General features: G+C 43.4%; 2 protein-coding genes across 5 annotated transcripts in view; one reads left to right on the forward strand and one right to left on the reverse strand.

Moving 5' to 3' along the window:
* LOC133490184 (gastrula zinc finger protein XlCGF57.1-like) overlaps positions 1 to 18,462 on the forward strand; it is a 28,673-nt gene extending 10,211 nt beyond the window's left edge. The window contains exon 2 of the transcript XR_009792125.1: positions 16,703 to 18,462. The gene's annotated coding sequence lies outside the window, so the exon portion shown is untranslated. The remainder of the gene's footprint in view (positions 1 to 16,702) is intronic.
* LOC133490193 (zinc finger protein OZF-like) lies at positions 142 to 11,939 on the reverse strand. 4 transcript variants are annotated; one of them, XR_009792127.1, is made up of 4 exons: positions 11,145 to 11,714; positions 8,260 to 8,703; positions 3,305 to 4,522; positions 142 to 1,233 (listed from the first exon to the last, which is right to left on the reverse strand). XR_009792127.1 is itself a non-coding variant. In XM_061799961.1 (3 exons), the coding sequence occupies exons 1-3, from the start codon at positions 11,251 to 11,253 to the stop codon at positions 1,100 to 1,102; spliced, it is 687 nt and encodes a 228-aa protein (XP_061655945.1). In that variant the 5' UTR covers positions 11,254 to 11,911; the 3' UTR covers positions 142 to 1,099. The 4 variants fall into 4 exon arrangements, 3 of the variants coding, with proteins under 3 accessions (XP_061655945.1, XP_061655947.1, XP_061655944.1); XM_061799961.1 differs by lacking the exon at positions 3,305 to 4,522 and having other exon boundaries at positions 11,145 to 11,911; XM_061799963.1 differs by lacking the exon at positions 142 to 1,233 and having other exon boundaries at positions 2,895 to 4,522.
* Positions 18,463 to 19,455: the final 993 nt, after the last annotated feature.

Consider the following 19,455-nt stretch of genomic DNA (forward strand, 5'->3'; position numbering starts at 1 on the left):
GATGGAAAAGTGTGTATGTGATGAGGTATGACGAAAATACAACTCTTCTAAAATTGTAACACAGTTGTACAGTATGTATAACCTAAAACATAATAAAAGGAATGTACAGAAATAAACAGCCGAAGGTGCAACACGACTGTGACTCTACTTGTCCACATACCAGGGCAATACAAGACCTTAATTGCTCCATTTTGTTTTTCCACTTCACTCGAGCAGAGGGGTATCTACATCTTGCTCGTAACTCAAATTTTGCCTCACATTACAAAGCTAAAAATGGACCAACTGTCAGCTTGTAACTGGAGGGTAGCCTTAATGGTGTTCAGACGTGGGAAAAGTGCCGTTGTCACGCTCACTTAAGTAGGAGGACAGACGCTGGTATAGTAGAATGAGAGCGTTCGCGAAACGTCATCGTGACGTATTTTTGTGCATGCGCATTACATTGAGTGGCAAAAGAGCCAATCACTTCCATATAATAATGGCTGAGAAACCTCATTTTCATGCAAAGCAAACGGCGGCATCCAAAATTAGCCTTAAATACCAAGTTAGAGTATATGGACAAATGTGTCCCAAATCCATCCACCTGGCCTGACTGACATTTGATCGACAACTTGTAATTACGGCCTACACAAAAAAAGAAGGAGATGTCGTATGAATGAAAATGTTTCATACAACATTCAAAATAATGTAATCCCAATCATTTGCTTCAACATCTACATTACAATATGGCCTTGAGGACATGCTTCCGTGAGAACATTAAATATAAACGTTGCACCAAAAATAATGGTACAGTATTTGCGCGCTCTCACAGTGATAGACAAATTATTCCAAAGTATTTTGAATGATGTATTCAGCATTTTCATACATAAGACATCATTTCATAAGACCACTAATTTGGACAACATTTTCAATAATTTTGTGTATATAAATGACAGAACTAATTTATAGTATTTCTTAAAAAGGAGTTAATTATTTACAAATGTTACTGAACTACAACTGGGTGTGGAGTAGATACAGTGACAGGATCAGTCCACAATTTGTAATAAACATTTATTTCCAAACAGTTAATGAAGCCAACAGGCCTGCAGTAGAAAGTCGCATATCAGAAAAAAAAATTGTAACCAACAAGATCAAATTCAGTCAAGTCCGATCTCGTGTATTCCCTCTTCTCAATGGGGCCTGTTTCAGGTGTTCCAGAGCATCCTGTTCCCTTCTTAAATGTTTGGAGCACATCATCTGAAAATGTCAAAAGAGAAATGTTATCTATCAATATTGTACTGTATTTAAATAACAGCGATGTGAGAAATATTCACCAATCATTTGCCTGTTCCCCATGCTCCACAAAACAAGACACGGGTGGAACTTCAAAGTCTGAACCAAGCAGAAGACCCTCTTCAACAAGATTATTTTATGCACAATGTAATTATTACTATGTTTAGTTCAAAGTTCAGTTCACCGTTCAAAATTTTTGAACTAAGTTCATCATTCCAAAAATTTCCTAGTTCATAGTTCTTTTCTCTTTTTTTCTCAATGTTGCTGACGAGCTATTACCTTCAAAATACTGGCATTTCATTTTCCCATTGTTGCCACCCATTAAGTCCACACGAGTAGCCAGCTGCTGCTTTCACCCTACAATGTCAAAAATATGAGGAAAAACATGTTGCTTGAATGTTTTGTCTCCCCCCCCTAAATGAGCAATTAAAACAAAAACATGACTTTTGTCGTTAATGTGCAAACAAAAACACAGAATGACAGGAACAATGGTGAAAGGACACTGATAACTTTGCATTCCTAGCAGCTCTGGCTGACTATATGAAGCAAATATTTAATTTGATCTATTATTATATTACAAAACAAAATAAATTCCATATCATGACAGTGTGATTGTACAGCGTTTTATTTAAGGCAATCTGATATATATATTTTTTAGTAGGCCTAATCAATGTTTACAATTATGTACTGTATTACAAAAGAACCATGGAAGAACACATTCAAGAACACAAAATGGTGTTTTTTTTAGGTTGGCCCAAAATAATACATTCACCACCAATCATTCTTGATGCTAACAACATCAATTTGTGCAAAATGCAAATTTCGACTTGCAAATTGCAATGTGCATCTGCTTATTGCGAGCCTTGCTGTAGCACTGCATCCGTCCAGTAATGGCGGCTCTATGAATGTGAAAGTAAACAAAGATGTGACTCCAATGACAGACGTGTGTCAACCAATCAGCGTTCGTCAGTACAGCCCACCCTCTCAAGAGCCTTGTCAGGAACTTCGCTATCTACCTTGGTAGTTTGAGTTCCCCCTGTGATTCTCTCGCCCATCCCGATAACTTGTAGGACACTTACATTACTGTATTTACTGTTACTCATTTTGTAGTTATGTCAATAGCTAAGTGAAAAAAGGACAAAACCAGCAGAGAACAACTCTTCATGGATGTCCTCCGAGAGTTTAAAGACAGGAACTATAATATTGCTAAATAGGTAAGCCGTGAGCGTATGTTGGAACACAATGTTTATGCCCTTCAGCAGGATATGGAGATGTGCAAGCAGGAGCTCCACACGTATGCACAGGCCAGAACGCAGGCTAGAGTCTTCCAATTTGGCTTTCTTGCAGCATTCATGAGGCTCACTGAACGATTTGCACAGAAAAAAATAAAAGTTATATATATATATATATATATAAAACTTTTATTTTATTTTATATACACACACACACATACAGGTGGCACGGTCTGGTTAGAGCGTCAGCCTCACAGTTCTGAGGACCCGGGTTCAATCCCCGGCACCGCCTGTGTGGAGTTTGCATGTTCTCCCCGTGCCTGCGTGTGTTTTCTCCGGGCACTCCGGTTTCCTCCCACATCCCAAAAACATGCATTAATTGGAGACTCAAAATCGCCCGTAGGTGTGAATGTGAGTGCGAATGGTTGTTTGTTTGTATGTGCCCTGTGATTGGCTGGCAACCAGTTCAGTGTGTAGCCCGCCTCCTGCCCGATGACAGCTGGGATAGGCTCCAGCACGCCCGCCCGCGACCCTAGTGAGGAGAAGCGGCTCAGAAAATGAATGGATGGATGGATATAAATATACAGTGAGTACTGAAAGTCTTCAGAGCCCTCAAATGTTTGACTCTTTTTTTTATATTGCAGCCATTTTCTATTTTCTGCCATATTGACAGAAAAAAACAGAATTGTTGAAATTTTTGCAGATTTATTAAAAAAGAAAAAGTTCGGTATTTAGTAGAAACACTCTTTTGAGCTAATACAGCCATGAGTCTTTTGGGGAATAATGCAACAAGTTTTTCACACCTGGATTTGGGGATCCTCTGCCATTCCTCCTTGAAGATCCTCTCCAGTTCTGTCCAGTTGGATGGTGAACATTGGTGGGCAGCCATTTTCAGGTCTTTCCAGAGATGCTCAATTGGGCATAAGTCAGGGCTCTGCCTGGACCATTCCAGAAAAGTCATGGAGTTGTTCTGAAGCCACTCCTTCGTTATTTTAGCTGTGTGCTTAGGGCCATTATCTTGTTGGAAGGTGAACCTTCGGCCCAGTCTGAGATTCTGAGCACTCTGGAGAAGGTTTTCATCCAGTATATCCATACACTTGGGCACATTCATCTTTCCTTCGATTGCAAACAGTCGTTCTGTCCCTGCAGCTGAAAAACACCCCCACAGCATGATGCTGTCACCACCATGCTTCACTGTTGGGACTGTATGGGACAGGTGATGAGCAGTGCCTGGTTTTCTCCACACATACCACTTAGAATTAAGGCCAACAATTTCTATCTTGGTCTCATCAGACCAGATAATCTTATTTCTCACCATCTTGGAGTCCATCCATCCATCCATTTTCTGAGCCGCTTCTCCTCACTAGGGTCGCGGGCGTGCTGGAGCCTATCCCAGCTGTCATCGGGCAGGAGGCGGGGCACACCCTGAACTGGTTGCCAGCCAATCGCAGGGCACATAGAAACTAACAACCATTCGCACTCACAGTCATGCCTACGGGCAATTTAGAGTCTCCAATTAATGCATGTTTTTGGGATGTGGGAGGAAACCGGAGTGCCCGGAGAAAACCCACGCAGGCACGGGGAGAACATGCAAACTCCACACAGGCGGGGACGGGGATTGAACCCCGCACCTCAGAACTGTGAGGCTGACGCTCTAACCAGTTGGCCACCGTGCCGCCATCTTGGAGTCCTTCAGATGTTATTTTTTTGTATTATTATTATTTTAATTTTTTAAGCAAACTTCCTGCGGGCTTCTATGTGTCTTGCACGGAGTAGAGGCTTCCGTCGGGCCACTCTGCCATAAAGCCCCGACTGGGGGAGGGCTGCAGTGATGGTTGACTTTCTAGAACTTTCTCCCATCTCCCGAGTGGAACTCTGGAGCTCAGCCACAGTGATCTTTGGGTTCTTCTTTACCTATCTCACCAAGGCTCTTCTCGCCAGGTTGCTCAGTTTGGCCGGACGGCCAGCTCTAGGAAGGGTTCTGGTCGTCCCATACGTCTTCCATTTAAATCATGTTCAACCTGTATTTAATTGAATACAAAGACAACCTTTTAAAGTGCGCTGGATCACGCCGGAAGTAGACGCCGGCGTCTAACTACCGACTCTCCTTTTCACAAATTACTTAAGCTTTTATCCAAACCCAATATACGCTACATGTATGTAATATCTATTTATCTACTTATCTATTTACTTCCTAGTTTTTGTCTATTTTTGTAAGTTGATCTTAATTTTTTAACCTCAAAGCAGGCTCATTGAACAAAGCATCAGCCCACTTGAATAACACCTTTTGTACCACTGATAAAACAGAAAAACATCAATTAAAAGAGAGAAACCCCCAAAATACAAATTAAATATACATATTACAATGATGAGTCCAAGTACATAGAGGCGGTAGAACTAGACCTGGTGGACTGGTGCAAAGATAATCTTTGCATCAATGTGCAGAAGACCAAGGAGATGGTGCTGGACTTCAGGAGGGACAGACACTCCTGACCACTCTGCACTTGATGCAGGGGTCATAGAAGTGGTCTCCAGCTACAAGCACCTAGGAGTCTACCTTTCCAAGGACCTCATGTGGTGCCAAAACACTTCCAGTGTGCTCAAAGAGGGCACACCAAGCTCTGTACTTCCTCCAGAAGCTGTGACATGCCAGAGTAGGGAGCAATGTCTGGAGAAGCTTCTACAGATGTAAGGTGGAGCGCGTCCTGGCACCAGCATCACAGTATGGCACAGGAGCTGCTCAGCTGCTTAGAGGAAGGAACTAGAAAGGAGATTGTGGGGAACAGCCTTCCCACCACTATAGACATATTCACCGACACATACAGAAGAAAGGCACTCTGCATCATCAAAGAGCACTAAAAGACACACACTATTCAAATTTCTTCCGTCAGGCAGGAGGCTATGGAGACTCTGGTGCAGGACTACCTGGCTGAGGAACAGCTTCTTTCTGGAAGCTGTTACAGCTTGTCAAACTCGCACAGTGCTCTGTAGCCCGAACATCAGCCCCCCACCCCGGGCGTAGTCATCCCTGCACGATTAACGCTATTGCGTTCAAGTACAGTAATTATTTGGAATTCAAGCCTCTGGCATTTTTATCTCTGCTGCACCCACATATTTGTTGCATTTGCACCTTTGCACACATAACTACAAATATGTATTTAGCATTTTTGAAATCTTTGTTTTATTTTATCAAATTTTCTTACTCATTATTTCACAAGTTTTGAGACTATGTGTGCTAATCTGGGACACTGGGGCTCTTATTTCGTGCCATATCATGTGTAAATGTGTGTTGGTATGACAATTCAACTCCTTGAATTGTTGATTCAAATAACAACCCAGGAAGGAATCTTTTCTCTTTTATTGTTTTTTTCTAGTCCCATGCAATAATACTCTGTCCACAAATAAATCATCCCGGTTGGTATTATGAATCAGTCCTAACAGATTTCAGTTTTCAAAGTTCAGGTTCGACGGTGTGGTTTTCCACCACAACTGTCCGCTGTGGCCGCTAACTCTAGTGCAGAAGGACAGTAGAGGGAAATCAACTCCAGAAAGATGCCAATTCCAGTGCTGTCCTCAAACATGGATACCAAAGAGAACAAAGCAGTGTTTGGAAACTCAAGCAAGATGTCGTTATTATTCATTCCTTCATTTTCCGTACCGCTTATCCTCACTAGGGTCGCGGGCAGACTGGAGACTATCGCCCCTATCTTCGGGCGAGAGGTGGGGTACACCCTGAACTGGTCGCCAGCCAATGGCAGGGCATGATTTATTATATTTGTTTTTATTTCTTGAAAAATTGTCATTTCAGAGGTGGGTGGATTCCGCCTGACAGCAACGATACATAAAATATGAGTAAATACTCCCACTTTCTAGTATAGTACATTCCTTTGTACACAGCGGCTATGCAGCGAATTTGGTCTCCAGTTCCATCGCAGGACACCAAGGTATGGCGACATATTGATTTTGGCGATGTAAAAGGGGCATTCCCAGGGCTATTATTTATCAGTTGCTACAAAATGGTTAGATATTATTGGAAATTACTTTGTTGTCGGCGGCTGACTGGTTTGAGCGTCAGCCTCACAGTTCTGAGGACCTGGGTTCAATCCCGGGCCCCGCCTGTGTGGAGTTTACATGTTCTCCCCATACCTGCGTGGGTTTTCTCCGGGCACTCCGGTTTCCTCCCACATCCCAAAAACATGCAATAATTGGAGACTCTAAATTGCCCATAGGTGTGACTGTGAGTGCGAATGGTTGTTTGTTTGTATGTGCCCTGCGATTGGCTGGCAACCAGTTCGGGGTGTACCCCGCCTCCTGCCCGATGATAGCTGGGATAGGCTCCAGCACGCCCACGACCCTAGTGAGGAGAAGCGGCTCTGGAAATGGATGGATGGATGGACTTTGTTGTCTTTTTTTTTTTTTTTTTTTTAGCAAAAATAGGACTTGTTAGTGAAATATAGGCCAATTTATATGGGTCAATTTTTTTCTTTTAAAGCTTCCATTGCGGCTATTCTCATCAGCACACTTGCATCGTTTAACAAAATAATTACTGGAAAATCTTTGAGAGAACACACACTCGATTGAATCGTTTTTTTCCCCCAATGTGTGTTTTTGTGCGTTTTTCTAAATGTCCCTTTTGAGAGAATCTTTGACCCAAAATATGCCTGTGAATATTCTCATTAATTAGTCATTTCATTCTCAGGGCATTGAATCGATCACAAGTGAATTGTTCTGGTTGTCTTAGAAGATGTTTGGCCCCTCATCCAAGCAGGCTTCATTAGTTCATGCAACAAGGCTTAGTTAGGACAGCCACAGGCTCGATTGGTATGGGGGGGAAAACTCAACTATTTATGCTCCAAGTTCGAGGCACGCATTGTAGCATTCTTTTGGAATTCAAAGCAACAGTCGTTAAGATGCCTTGGGAACAGACCACTGTCTTTCAATTAGAGTTGTTGGATAGAAACTCCTTCATTAATATTCCACTCAGTTGTAAAAGCTTCATGAAGCTGCCTTATGGCCATAAGCGGCCATATTTATTTTCTTTGTTTGTTGGAGGAAGAATTATTGAGTCTCTTTGGAATAGATAAAAGTACAGCATTGGATGAAGAAGATGCTGTAAGACTACAAACTGATCAGGCAAAAGGTTTGTCTCCAGAATGTGCTCTTGTGTGCCTGATTAAAACTGACTTTCTCGAGAATCTTTTGCCACATACTGAGCAGGAAAAAGGTTTCTCCCCAGTGTGTGTTCTTGTGTGTGTTGCTAAACTTGACTTTCCAGAGAAGTTTTTGCCACATACTGAGCAGGTAAAAGGTTTCTCCCCAGTGTGTGTTCTTGTGTGTTTTGTCAACTTTGCCTTTTCATAGAAGTTTTTATCACATACTGAGCAGGAAAATGGTTTCTCTCCAGTGTGTATTCTTGTGTGCATTTTTAAATTTGACTTTTTCGAGAATCTTTTGCCACAAAACAAGCAGGCGAAAGGTTTCTCTCCCGTGTGTGTTCTTGTGTGTGTTACTAAACTAGTCTTTACAGCGAATCTTTCGCCACAAACTGGGCAGACAAAAGGTTTCTCTCCTGAGTGTGTTCTTGCGTGTTTTGTCAAAGTGCCTTGTTCAGTGAATCTTTTACCACAAACTGCACAGACAAAAGGTTTTTCTCCAGTGTGTATTCTCATGTGAACTTTCAAATTCCGCTTTGAACTTATTGTTTTTCCACACTGAGAACATTCCCAGCATTTGTTGTTGGTGCGACATGTCATATCACCTTTAGCGTGTTCATCATCATGATCATCGTCATCAGTGTCAGGAGAGTGTGACGTTATGTCGTCACTATCTGATAGTGGAGCTAGGAGGCCGCGTGCTTGTGATCCTCCACTGTGGTCTCCATCGCCTGCTGTTTTCATGTGTTGACTTGAGCTTCTGCTTGGAGGCTCCACCCCGCTGTTCTCCTCACATTTACCTTTATCTTCATCCTCTTCATTCTTCAAAGTGACAAAGGTCAATGGCAACTTGTCATCCTCCTCTTCTACTACTTTGATGTGGGAGTTTTCTGTCTCCTCTTCCTTTTTAATGTGAGTGGGCTCTTCCTCCCTTTTATTGTGAGGGGACACTGGCTCCTCTTTAATGAAGGGGTGCTCCTCCTCCTCCTCTTTAATGTGAGGGCACTGTGGCTCCTGTTGCTCAGGGCGAAGATATTTTTCACTTTGGTCTGCAGGACATAAGAAGACAGAGACATTTGATTTGGTAAAGTCACAGCCGTGCTGGTATAACTGCTCCCAAAGGTTGACTTCTAGTTTCAGAAATACTTGACAACTTGACCAATCTTCAACAATTTTTATTCTCCACACATCCACAGTTGGTGAACAACATCTTGCAGTGATAAAGTGTAACAGAAATATACAATTACACACTGTACAATAATTACATACTACACAAGGATGCTATTTCCTCAAACATTTTTCACTGGCCATGAACCAGATTTGTTAGCTCTCAACATTGTATCAATTATGAGATATAATACAGCCCAAAAACATAAAATACACAAGCATGGTCAGGCATTCTGTCTATGTAGATTCTCAGTCATCCAAGTCATGGTAATTTGCAAAGGTTTAATCAAGGCAACTGGACTGCTCGTTTGTTCACGACGTTTCACCTTTAATCCAAAAGGAATACAATCAATGTTTTTTACAAGCAAGAACACAGCTGTGCCATGGGCTCGTCAATATATACATGGAAGAAGTGGAAAGAAAAGCATTGAACTTTTAAGGAACTAAAAGTCCAGCCACTGGTTCAGGTATGTCGATGACACATGGGTTAAAATCAAAGGCTGTAGATTTGTTTACTGAACACGTCAACTCTGTGGATGGAAACATCAGTTTCACCTGCATAGACATCAAAGAGGACACGTTGCCGTTTTTGAACTGTAAGGTGGGGCCGGGAAAGGATGGAAGCCTCAACATTAAGGTCTACAGAAAACCTACCCACACAGATCAGTACCTTCTGTTTGACTCTCATCACCCACTGGAACACAAGCTAGGCGTTACCAGAACCCTCGAGGACAGAGCAGAGAAAATCTCCACCAAAGACAACGGAAGACAGAAGGAGACTTGCATCAGGAAGGTTCTTACTAACTGTGGGTATCCATAGCGGGCCTTTGTCAAATCCACCAAGAGAAGAAGAGCCACTACACCTGAGCCTGAAGACAGAAACAGCAAAAGGAGGAGGCAAAATGTGGCGGTGCCCTAGGTGGTTGGCTTGTCAGAGAAAGCCAAGTATTTTCTCCAAACATGATAATATAACAATGCATTTCAAACCCACCAAGAACTCTCAGTCAAACGTTGGTTCGCCCCAATGACAAAATCCTGAGAAGCAAACTCATCAATGTTGTTTTGACAGTGCGGACTACATCGGCGGGATGAAGCAACCGCTTCACAGACAAAAGGCACAGCATCGATGGCCGGCTTCTTTCGCTCCAGAATCAGCAGTTCATTTGCATCTCAAGAAGAAAGGACATTCCTTCGAAGACAACAATGTCCAAATTCTGGATCGGGAGGACCGCTGGTTTGGAAGAGGTGTAAGAGAAGCTACATATGTCAAACTAGAAAAGCTGTCTCGAAACAAAGGAGGAGGTTTGAGACATCACCTATCGTCTGCAAATAACATCCCGACGTCTCTCCCTCCAAAGGTCGCCTCATTCAATGGGAAAAGTGGCCCTAACGAGCTGTTTTGCAACAAGACGCGCGAACGACGGATTACTATGCAAGACAGCCGTTTCACCAACCACGCGGGGCAACAAAAACAACCTATCATTGACCACCCCCACCGAGGCATAAATAAGGAGACTCCAAACCTAACATTTGAGAACTGAAGAAGCCTTTCCGATTTGAGGTGAAACATCTTCAACAAACAATCACAGTCCAGTTGCCTTGATTCAGTCTTTGCGGATTAATTATGGTCAAATACCGTTTCACTTTCTCAACTAGAATTTAGGAGTAGTTCAGAGAAAATGAAGATCTCGCCGTATGCGACTCATGCACCAGTCTTTTTCTTCAAACTAACTGCTCAAGCGCTTGTCTCTTTTTTTTTTTAATTAGAACATTGATTCTCAAAGTGTCGATCACTTAGCTACAAATAAAATTTACAACAACTAAAACATGTAGTACAATCAAACATTGTAGAATGTAGCTTGTAGCTATGCATACATTACATCCTGTAAAAAAAAAAAAAAAAAAAAAAAGGTCCAGAGAATAGATCCACTAACATCTAAGGAGTCCCAGACATGACATAGAATTTTTTTTTTTTTTTTTTTTGCAGTTACAAAATAGATATAACATGCACACAAAATACTAATTTCTGACCGTGTAATAGATACAATCTGCACACAAAATACTAATTTGTGGGTTAACAACTTTGACACGTTTCCTGTCGTTGCAGGTCAGACGTGCAAAAACGTTCAGGATGAATTTGGGATCATTCCTCTTTACAAAACTGTTGCAGTTCCGGGCTGTCTGGTGTGACAGTATCTCAACGGCTATCGCCATCATACAGTAACGAGGGTTCCATTGAAAAATAACCACGCGGGCACGGGAATATTTCTAACGACAGAAAGCAGTTCTTTCCTCAACAAGTGATCGTAAGAAGCGTACAAACCTGCCGTGTCTCGAGGCTGCTTGAAAACAGCGTCATGCGCCAGTCGACGTTCGTTCTCTTTGAATCCAGAAAGTTCCTCCGCGTTCTTCGCGGTCGGTCTTGCACACATTTCCACGCTATAATAACACAATTTCCACACTCGATCTCTGCTCGGCGATGCGTTGCTAACAAACGCGTCTCTTTGTTAGCAAGCTAAACGAAGCTAAGCTAAGCTAAGCTAAACTAAGCCGACAAGCTTTCGACGTGCACCGAGGCGAGTTCAGCCGGACGCGAAATTGTAACGAATGATGTTTTAGTCCAGTAAAGTAGTGATGGAAGTACTGTGTCGAGGTTTAGGTTCGTTCACTAGTAATTTAAGAAGAATTATTTACTAGGGCGCGTGTGGTTACGGAAAAATACGTGCACGAAAGTTAATGCTGCAGCGGAAGTTGTTGGCAACTGGTGACGGGCGTATCGGGACTGGAATGAATATGTCGACAGTCACGCTAATCATTGGGCGTGGATTGCTTCAAAAAAGGATTCTCGATATTTACTTCAAAGTAGAAATTGGGGGCGCATGTGTCACTTTCAACTGTTTTCAATAGTTTACGTTAAAAAACGATGTGCTGATACACCCCCGCACATGGAGCTGTATTGCGCTGGTCCGTGTCACGTGACAAGGACTTGGAAACTTTGAGACGTGACGTCAAACGTGCGGACCAAAACAGAGTCCCGTGTCTTCCATAATATTTAGCAAAGTAGAAGTGACTTTTGGCTTTTCCCTAGCAAAGCGATCACATAAAAAGACGTGCTATCATTTTCCTTTGCAGACAGATACAAAGAAAATAATATATGAAAATAAAATACAAATAGAAACAAGTGCGAGAAATAAAATTGTGTAAGATAAAAAGGATAGAAAAGAGAACATGAAATTTTTGGTTAAAATAAGCGTAACTGTCGCGATCTAATGCAGCCATGTTCAGTACACCGATTTCATAGCAGTCCAATGCAAATGTAATCCAGACAACCTTCTTCTTCTTTTCCTTTCGGCTTGTCCCTTTAAGGGTCGCCACAGCGCGTCATCCTTTTCCATGTAAGCCCATCTCCTGCATCATCCCCTCGAACACCAACTGCCATCATGTCTTCCCTCACGACATCCATCAACCTTCTCTTTGGTCTTCCTCTAGCTCTCTTGCCTGGCAGCTCCATCTTCATCATCCTTCTACCAATATACTCACCATTTCTCCTCTGGACGTGTCCAAACCATCAAAGTCCGCTCTCTCTAACTTTGTATTCAAAACATCGAACCTTGGCTGTCCCTCTGATGAGCTCATTTCTAATTTTATCCAACCTGGTCACTCCGAAAGCGAACCTCAACATCTTCATTTCCGCCACCTCCAGCTCTGCTTCCTGCTGTCTCTTCAGTGCCACTGTCTCTAATCCGTACATCATGGCTGGCCTCACCACCGTTTTATAAACTTTCCCCTTCATCCTAGCAGAGACGCTTCTGTCACATGACACACCTGACACCTTCCTCCACCCGTTCCAACCTGCTTGGACCCGTTTCTTCACTTCCTGACCACACTCACCATTGCTCTGGACGGTTGACCCCAAGTATTTAAAGTCATCCAGCCTTGCTATCTCTTCCCCCTGTAGCCTCACTCTTCCCCCACCACCCCTCTCATTCATGCACATATATTCTGTCTTACTTCGGCTAATCTTCATTCCTCTGCGTTCCAGTGCATGCCTCCATCTTTCTAACTGTTCCTCCACCTGCTCCCTGCTTTCACTGCAGATCACAATGTCATCTGCAAACATCATGGTCCACGGGGAGTCCAGTCTAACCTCATCGGTCAGCCTATCCATCACCACTGCAAAAAGGAAGGGGCTCAGGGCTGATCCCTGATGCAGTCCCACGTCCACCTTCAATTCTTCTGTCACACCGACAGCACACCTCACCGCTGTTCTGCTGCCCTCGTACATGTCCTGTATTATTCCAACATACTTCTCTGCCACTCCAGACTTCCGCATGCAGTACCACAGTTCCTCTCTGGGTTCTCTGTCATAGGCTTTCTCTAGATCTACAAAGACACAATGTAGCTCCTTCTGACCTTCTCTGTACTTTTCCATCAACATCCTCAAGGCAAATAATGCATCTGTGGTACTCTTTCTAGGCATGAAACCATACTGTTGCTCGCAAATACTCACTTCTGTCCTGAATCCAGCCTCCACTACTCTTTCCCATAACTTCATTGTGTGGCTCATCAACTTTATTCCTCTATAGTTGCCACAGCTCTGCACATCACCTTTGTTCTTAAAAATGGGCACCAGTACACTTTTCCTCCATTCCTCAGGCATCTTCTCACGCACTAGAATTCTATTGAACAAGCTGGTCAAAAACTCCACAGCCACCTCTCCTAGATGCTTCCATACCTCCACAGGAATGTCATCAGGACCAACTGCCTTTCCATTTTTCATCCTCTTTAATGCCTTTCTAACTTTCCCCTTACTAATCATTGCCACTTCCTGGTCCACCACACTTGCCTCTTCTACTCTCCTTTCTCTCTCATTTTCTTCACTCATCAACTCCTCGAAGTATTCTTTCCATCTACCTAGCACACTGCTGGCACCAGTCAACATATTTCTATGCCTATCCTTAATCACCCTAACCTGCTGCACATGCTTCCCATCTCTATCCCTCTGTCTGGCCAGCCTGTATAGATCATTTCTCCTTCTTTAGTGTCCAACCTGCCATGCATGTCATCATATGCCTCTTGTTTGTCCTTTGCCACCTCTATCTTTGCCCTGTGTCTCATCTCAATGTATTCCTTTCGCCTCTCCTCGGTCCTCTCAGTGTCCCACTTCTTCTTAGCTAACCTTTTTCCTTGTATGATTTCCTGTACTGTGAGGTTCCACCACCAAGTCTCCTTCTCTCCTTTCCTGCCAGAAGATACACCAAGTACTCTTCTGCCTGCCGCTCTGATCACCTTGGCTGCAGTGGTCCAGTCTTCTGGAAGCTCCTCCCGTCCACCGAGAGCTTGTCTCACCTCTTCCCGAAAAGCTGCACAACACTCGTCCTGTCTCAGCTTCCACCACATGGTTCTCTGCTCTGCCTTTGTCTTCCTAAGCTTCCTCCCTACCACCAGAGCCATCTTACACACCACCATCCTATGCTGTCTAAGCACACTCTCCCATACCACTACCTTACAGTCGGTAACCTCCTTCAAATTACATTGTCTGCACAAGATGTAATCCACCTGTGTGCTTCTACCTCCGCTCTTGGAGGTCACCCTATGTTCCTGCCTCTTCTGGAAGAAAGTGTTCACTACAGCCATTTGTATCAATGTTGCAAAGTCTACCACCATCTGTCCCTCCAAATTCCTTTCCTGGATGCCGTACTTACCCATCACTTCTTCATCACCCCTATTTCCTTCACCACCATGTCCATTACAATCTGCACCAATTACGACTCTCCCTTTCTCTGTCTGGGACGCTCAGAATTACTTTGTCTAGCTCCTTCCAGAATTTCTCTTTCACCTCTAGGTCACATCCTACCTGTGGGACCTAGCCACTAATCACATTATACATAACACTCTCAATTTCAAGTTTCAGCCTCATCACTCGATCTGATACTCTTTTCACCTCCAAGACATTCTTAGCCAACTATTCTTTTAAAATAACCCCCCGACTCAATTTCTCTTCCCATCTACACCATGGTAAAATAATTTAAACCCCGCCCCTAAACTTCTAGCCTTACTGCCTTTCCATCTGGTCTCCTGGACACACAATATAACAACCTTTATCCTAATCATCATGTCAACCAACTCCCGAGATTTTCCTGTCAGTCCCAAGATTAAAAGTCCCCACATTCAGTTCTAGGCTCTGTGCTTTCCTCTTCTCTTTCTGCCGAAGAACCCGCTTTCCACCAATTCGTCTTTGACTTCGACTCACAGGAGCTGAATTTGTTGTTAACACGGACCACGACCGATCCGGGATATGGAATTCTTTGGATGAACGCTCATATTTGTTTGGCAAAGTTTTAAGCCGGATGCCCTTTAAAGGAACCTGTTTAAAATCACCTATTAACTCTCGCGGTTCCTAGCGTGTTCGTTTTCGTGAAAGAACTACGATTATAACGATGTGTTAAAAACCAACCAATTTATTCCTGACAGACGACTCTATACATACTTCAGAGCTCTGGATCCGCAGCTACCCCTATCTTAGCCTTAGCAGACAGCGTAGTCCGAACAAACCTATCTGTTCCTGCCCCAGACTTATACAATGTTTCAAAGAGGAAGTGTGGAATCGTTGTCGTCTGATTGGGCCAGCGGCCATTGACGTCATCATTGCTCTGCAGAATGATGGCCATTTGCCGCTGGCTCCAAACGCTGTCTCCACATTCTTGTTTCTCATAATGTTTACAGGAACCCCCGGCAGCCATTGATGTCTCCAACAGATGTACCCCGCTGCCTCAACATGCACCCTGCTGGGAGATTTCCTGCATCGCACCCCCACACCCTTATCTGATTTACATTTTATCCTCCCTGCAATAAAACACCCATGTTCACACCCAGACTAGTTACACAATAAAACCATATATTACATTACCTTCCTGACGCAACCCTCTGCATTTATCCGGGCTTGGGACCGGCCTACAGTTTGCACTGGCTTGAGCCCCCCGTAGGGCATCATTTAATTAATTTAATCTAATCCATGACAACCATATTTCTGAAACTTGTATGTGGAAAATCATAAACAATGATAACTTCTATTTCAGAAGGACAACTTTATTACTATTGTATACTATACTTATATTTGAATGCAAAATGTCTGCCTCATCCTGGCACTGATGCTCCCAAATCCATCTGGTGTATTGCAACAACATAATGAGGCTATCACTATGTTGTATCATTATGCAGTAAAGACAGCTTGAGTGACAAAGAATGACTGTTTGTAAAAAAAAGAAAAGAAAAAAGGAACCCTGAAGACCCGAACACGCATTTGTGTTCATTTTCATGGAAAAGCCATATTACACCATAGGGAACAATAAATCCTGTATATCCAAAAATGTAATTAGTATCTTCAGGAAACATGTTACAAATCATGCACATCCATTTCTGACACCTAACGGTAAAGACATTTTGGCATTAAAAGTTTGAAAAATATTACACGAGAATTTTTTTTTCTGAGAAACAATTATGACCTTTGGATGCACCTGCCAATAATTAAAATACTCATCCATTATCCGTCCATCCATCCATTCTCTTAACCGCTTATCCTCACATGAGTAAAATTAATTGATTTGCAAAGGGAAATTCAGTGGGCCATGTCTTTACCGTTATTGATCAAATTATATGTAAATGACCCATATTTGAATATACTTCATACCATGGTATTATGCTGTATGTATACTCTTCATAGACAATATCCACGACACATTCCCCATGTATTGACTGTATAGAGATATAGCTACTGTTTATGAAGAATTCTATTCAGTCAACTGCTGTATCCATAAGGTGGATATTAAGTGTTGTGTTCACGTTCCCCTCCATATTTTCGATGTCACTGATGTGTTGCAGGTTGTTTTTGAGGATCGTCTCCTCCTGCCGCAAGTTCTGATCCGGTACGGTGTGGTCCTCTTCCAATCTGGAGTGAACTTTCGGGGTAGTGTGGAGTCTGTGGACACAGCAAGAGGTCGTGCTGCCCATCCTGGACTCTCAGGGTCGACGGAGCCTCACAGCCCCGACACCCCCACTCCGCCCCCTGCACGTCCACGGTTCAAGCAGCACCTACGGGTGCCGACAGGCGGCCAGCCTGGTACTGCTTCATTTTGTAATGTTTCAACAATGCACTGTTTCAACATTGCATTGTTATTCAAATATAATTATCGGAATACTTTGAATATTCATATAAATTTTTCTTATTCGTATAATGTGAAATTGTTTATTTTGCTAGCATTTTACCATCGTTAACAATACTTTTTTTTTTTTTTACATTTATTGTTATTCAATTATTTAATGAGACAAATGAATACAATTAAAAATGAGAAAATATACACTTTCGTGATCAGTTGAGGGAAAAAACACAAGGCAACAATTATTACAGTACTATTATAGATTGATGACCTCATTGTGCGGGGTAGCACATTGCTTCAATGTCATACTTGATGTGGCAGATCATGCCCCTGAGTTTAGGCAAGTCAATGGACTGAACTTCATACAGCTACAAAGTTAAGGCCTCTCGTTCAACCACACAATAAAATGATGAGCTGACTACGCTGTTTAATAGGCGAAAAGTCATCTGCACACACTTACCTTCATGGCTGAGCAACTCCTTCTGCACCAAAGCATTACAACAAAAGAGGCTTACTCAAATGTATCTAACACCACTATTTTCACTCTTTATTGCCTAAGAAAAACATCCAGACTTTCCATCTTGAGGCAATATAATGCTGCGGAGTGAGGAAAAAGTTGGAGTTTTACAACACTCCTTCAGACAGTTTAAGCATTCAGTTCTGTATGATTTTGACTGCGTGCATGAATGACGATCCAAAATAGACTGACGCGTACTGCTAATTCTTGTTTTCAAAAATCCGGATTTACAAAGGCTGCTGGAAAAAGTCAGGAAATATTCATAACATGCTTAATCTAAGGAAGTAAAAATACAATTTGAGGATTTTGTTTTGTTTTTCTTTTTTTTTCAAGTAAATGTTAGAGCAAAAAATTTAAGCAATGTCCAAATACTGTATGAAGAAAAGGGTACTGGTGGAGACAGGCTTGAGCAGAGATACATGAAACGTCGGGTGGATCTTGAGAGATTGGGGAAGCTTCAACTGTACAGAGGTGGGATTGATGACTTTAGTGACTGGAAAAGGTCCAATGAAGCGTGGTGTGAGTTTACGGGATTCAGTTTGGAGAGGGCGGTCACGGGAGGAGAGCCAAACCATCTGACCCACCTTGTATACAGGCGAAGGGGAGCAATGAAGATCCGCCAGCCGCTAGTTCCTTTCGGCTGAATGAGCCAGGGCAGCCCTGAAGTCATTCCAAGTAGATTGGACGCGTCACAGGTTCTCCCTCACCGAAGGAACATCCACCGTGTGCTCCTGTTCCTTAAACAGAGGAGGTTGGAAACCACAGCATGCCATGGAAGGAGCCATACCTGTGGTGAAATTGTTGGTGAGGGAGTTGTGGGCATATTCAACCCACGGGAGAAAGGCGCTCCAGGAGGCGGGATTGCGTGCAGCAACGCAGCGAAGAGCTGACTCCAGATTTTGATCCACCCGTTCCGTCTGCCCGTTGGATTGGGGATGGTAGCCGGAAGACAGACTGTGCCCACCGCCTTTCAGAACTCCTTCCGAACCTGGGAGGAGAACAATGTCTGAGACAATGTCAATGGGGATGCCGTGAAGTCTGAACATGTGAAGGACTAGGAGGTTCGCTGTCTCAAAAGCAGAGGGCAACTTGGGAAGGGGTACAAAATGGACATACTTGGAGAAAAGATCTACGATGCTAAGGATGTTGGTCTTACCTTCAGAGGGGGGTAGGCCGGTAACGAAGTCCAAGGCAATGTGGGACCTTGGGCGGCTCGGGATGGGTTAGGGGCGCAGCAGACCAGCTGGGGGTTGATGCAAAGTCTTTCCTCGGGCACAGACGAAGCAGCTTAGGATGAACTCTCGGGTGTCTTTTGCCAGGCTGGGCCACCAGAACTGTTGTTGGATTAATTGGATGGTATGGGTGATTCCGGGATGACAGGTACGTTTGAAGTGGGCAGAATTGGGCATGAAGAGACGGTCTGGTGGTCCGGTTGGGTTCTCTGAGCATTCTTAACTACTCGCGGCAGCCCCAACAAAGCTGGAAGAGGGAAGGATGGGGTCCGGTTCCACCGAGTTGGAGGGAGGTGAAAAAAGGCGAGAGAGGGCATCAGGTTTTCCTTTACGAGAACCAGGGCGGAGGAGAGGCTGAAGTTGAAAAGATCGAGAAATAGTGCCCAACGGGCTTTCAAGCTCTTTCAAGCGAACGACAGGAGCCAACCGACCCACTTCTCTCTCACTTGCATTGGACAGAGGTGGGAGGGGCGGCTATACATGTTATTACTGTACATGCGGCACAGTATGCGGCGCACGCTGCATGCTCGTGATTTGTCATTGCACTTGGTGGCAATTACACACAGCGTACGGAGTGAGGAGGGAGGGAGACGAGGGAATTACAGTACAGTTACAAGGATAAACAACACAAACGCTGGTAAGTAACAGCCTAGCAGGAAAAGAAGTAAAATATGAAAACATTTTCATTTTCAAAACAAGCTACAGGACAAACTTCAGAAAGGATTTACA

Source organism: Phyllopteryx taeniolatus, chromosome 15, assembly GCF_024500385.1.
Source record: "Phyllopteryx taeniolatus isolate TA_2022b chromosome 15, UOR_Ptae_1.2, whole genome shotgun sequence".
Lineage (NCBI taxonomy): Eukaryota > Metazoa > Chordata > Actinopteri > Syngnathiformes > Syngnathidae > Phyllopteryx > Phyllopteryx taeniolatus.

What these genes read in the sequence shown, in the direction of transcription:
- LOC133490193 (XM_061799960.1), bottom strand. Translation starts at nt 11,253, where the DNA reads ATGTGTGCAAGACCGACCGCGAAGAACGCGGAGGAACTTTCTGGATTC. An exon ending in GCAGCCTCGAGACACGGCAG is followed by an intron (nt 8,704 to 11,144) that starts GTTTGTACGCTT and finishes TATGTCCTGCAG; the next exon opens with ACCAAAGTGAAAAATATCTT.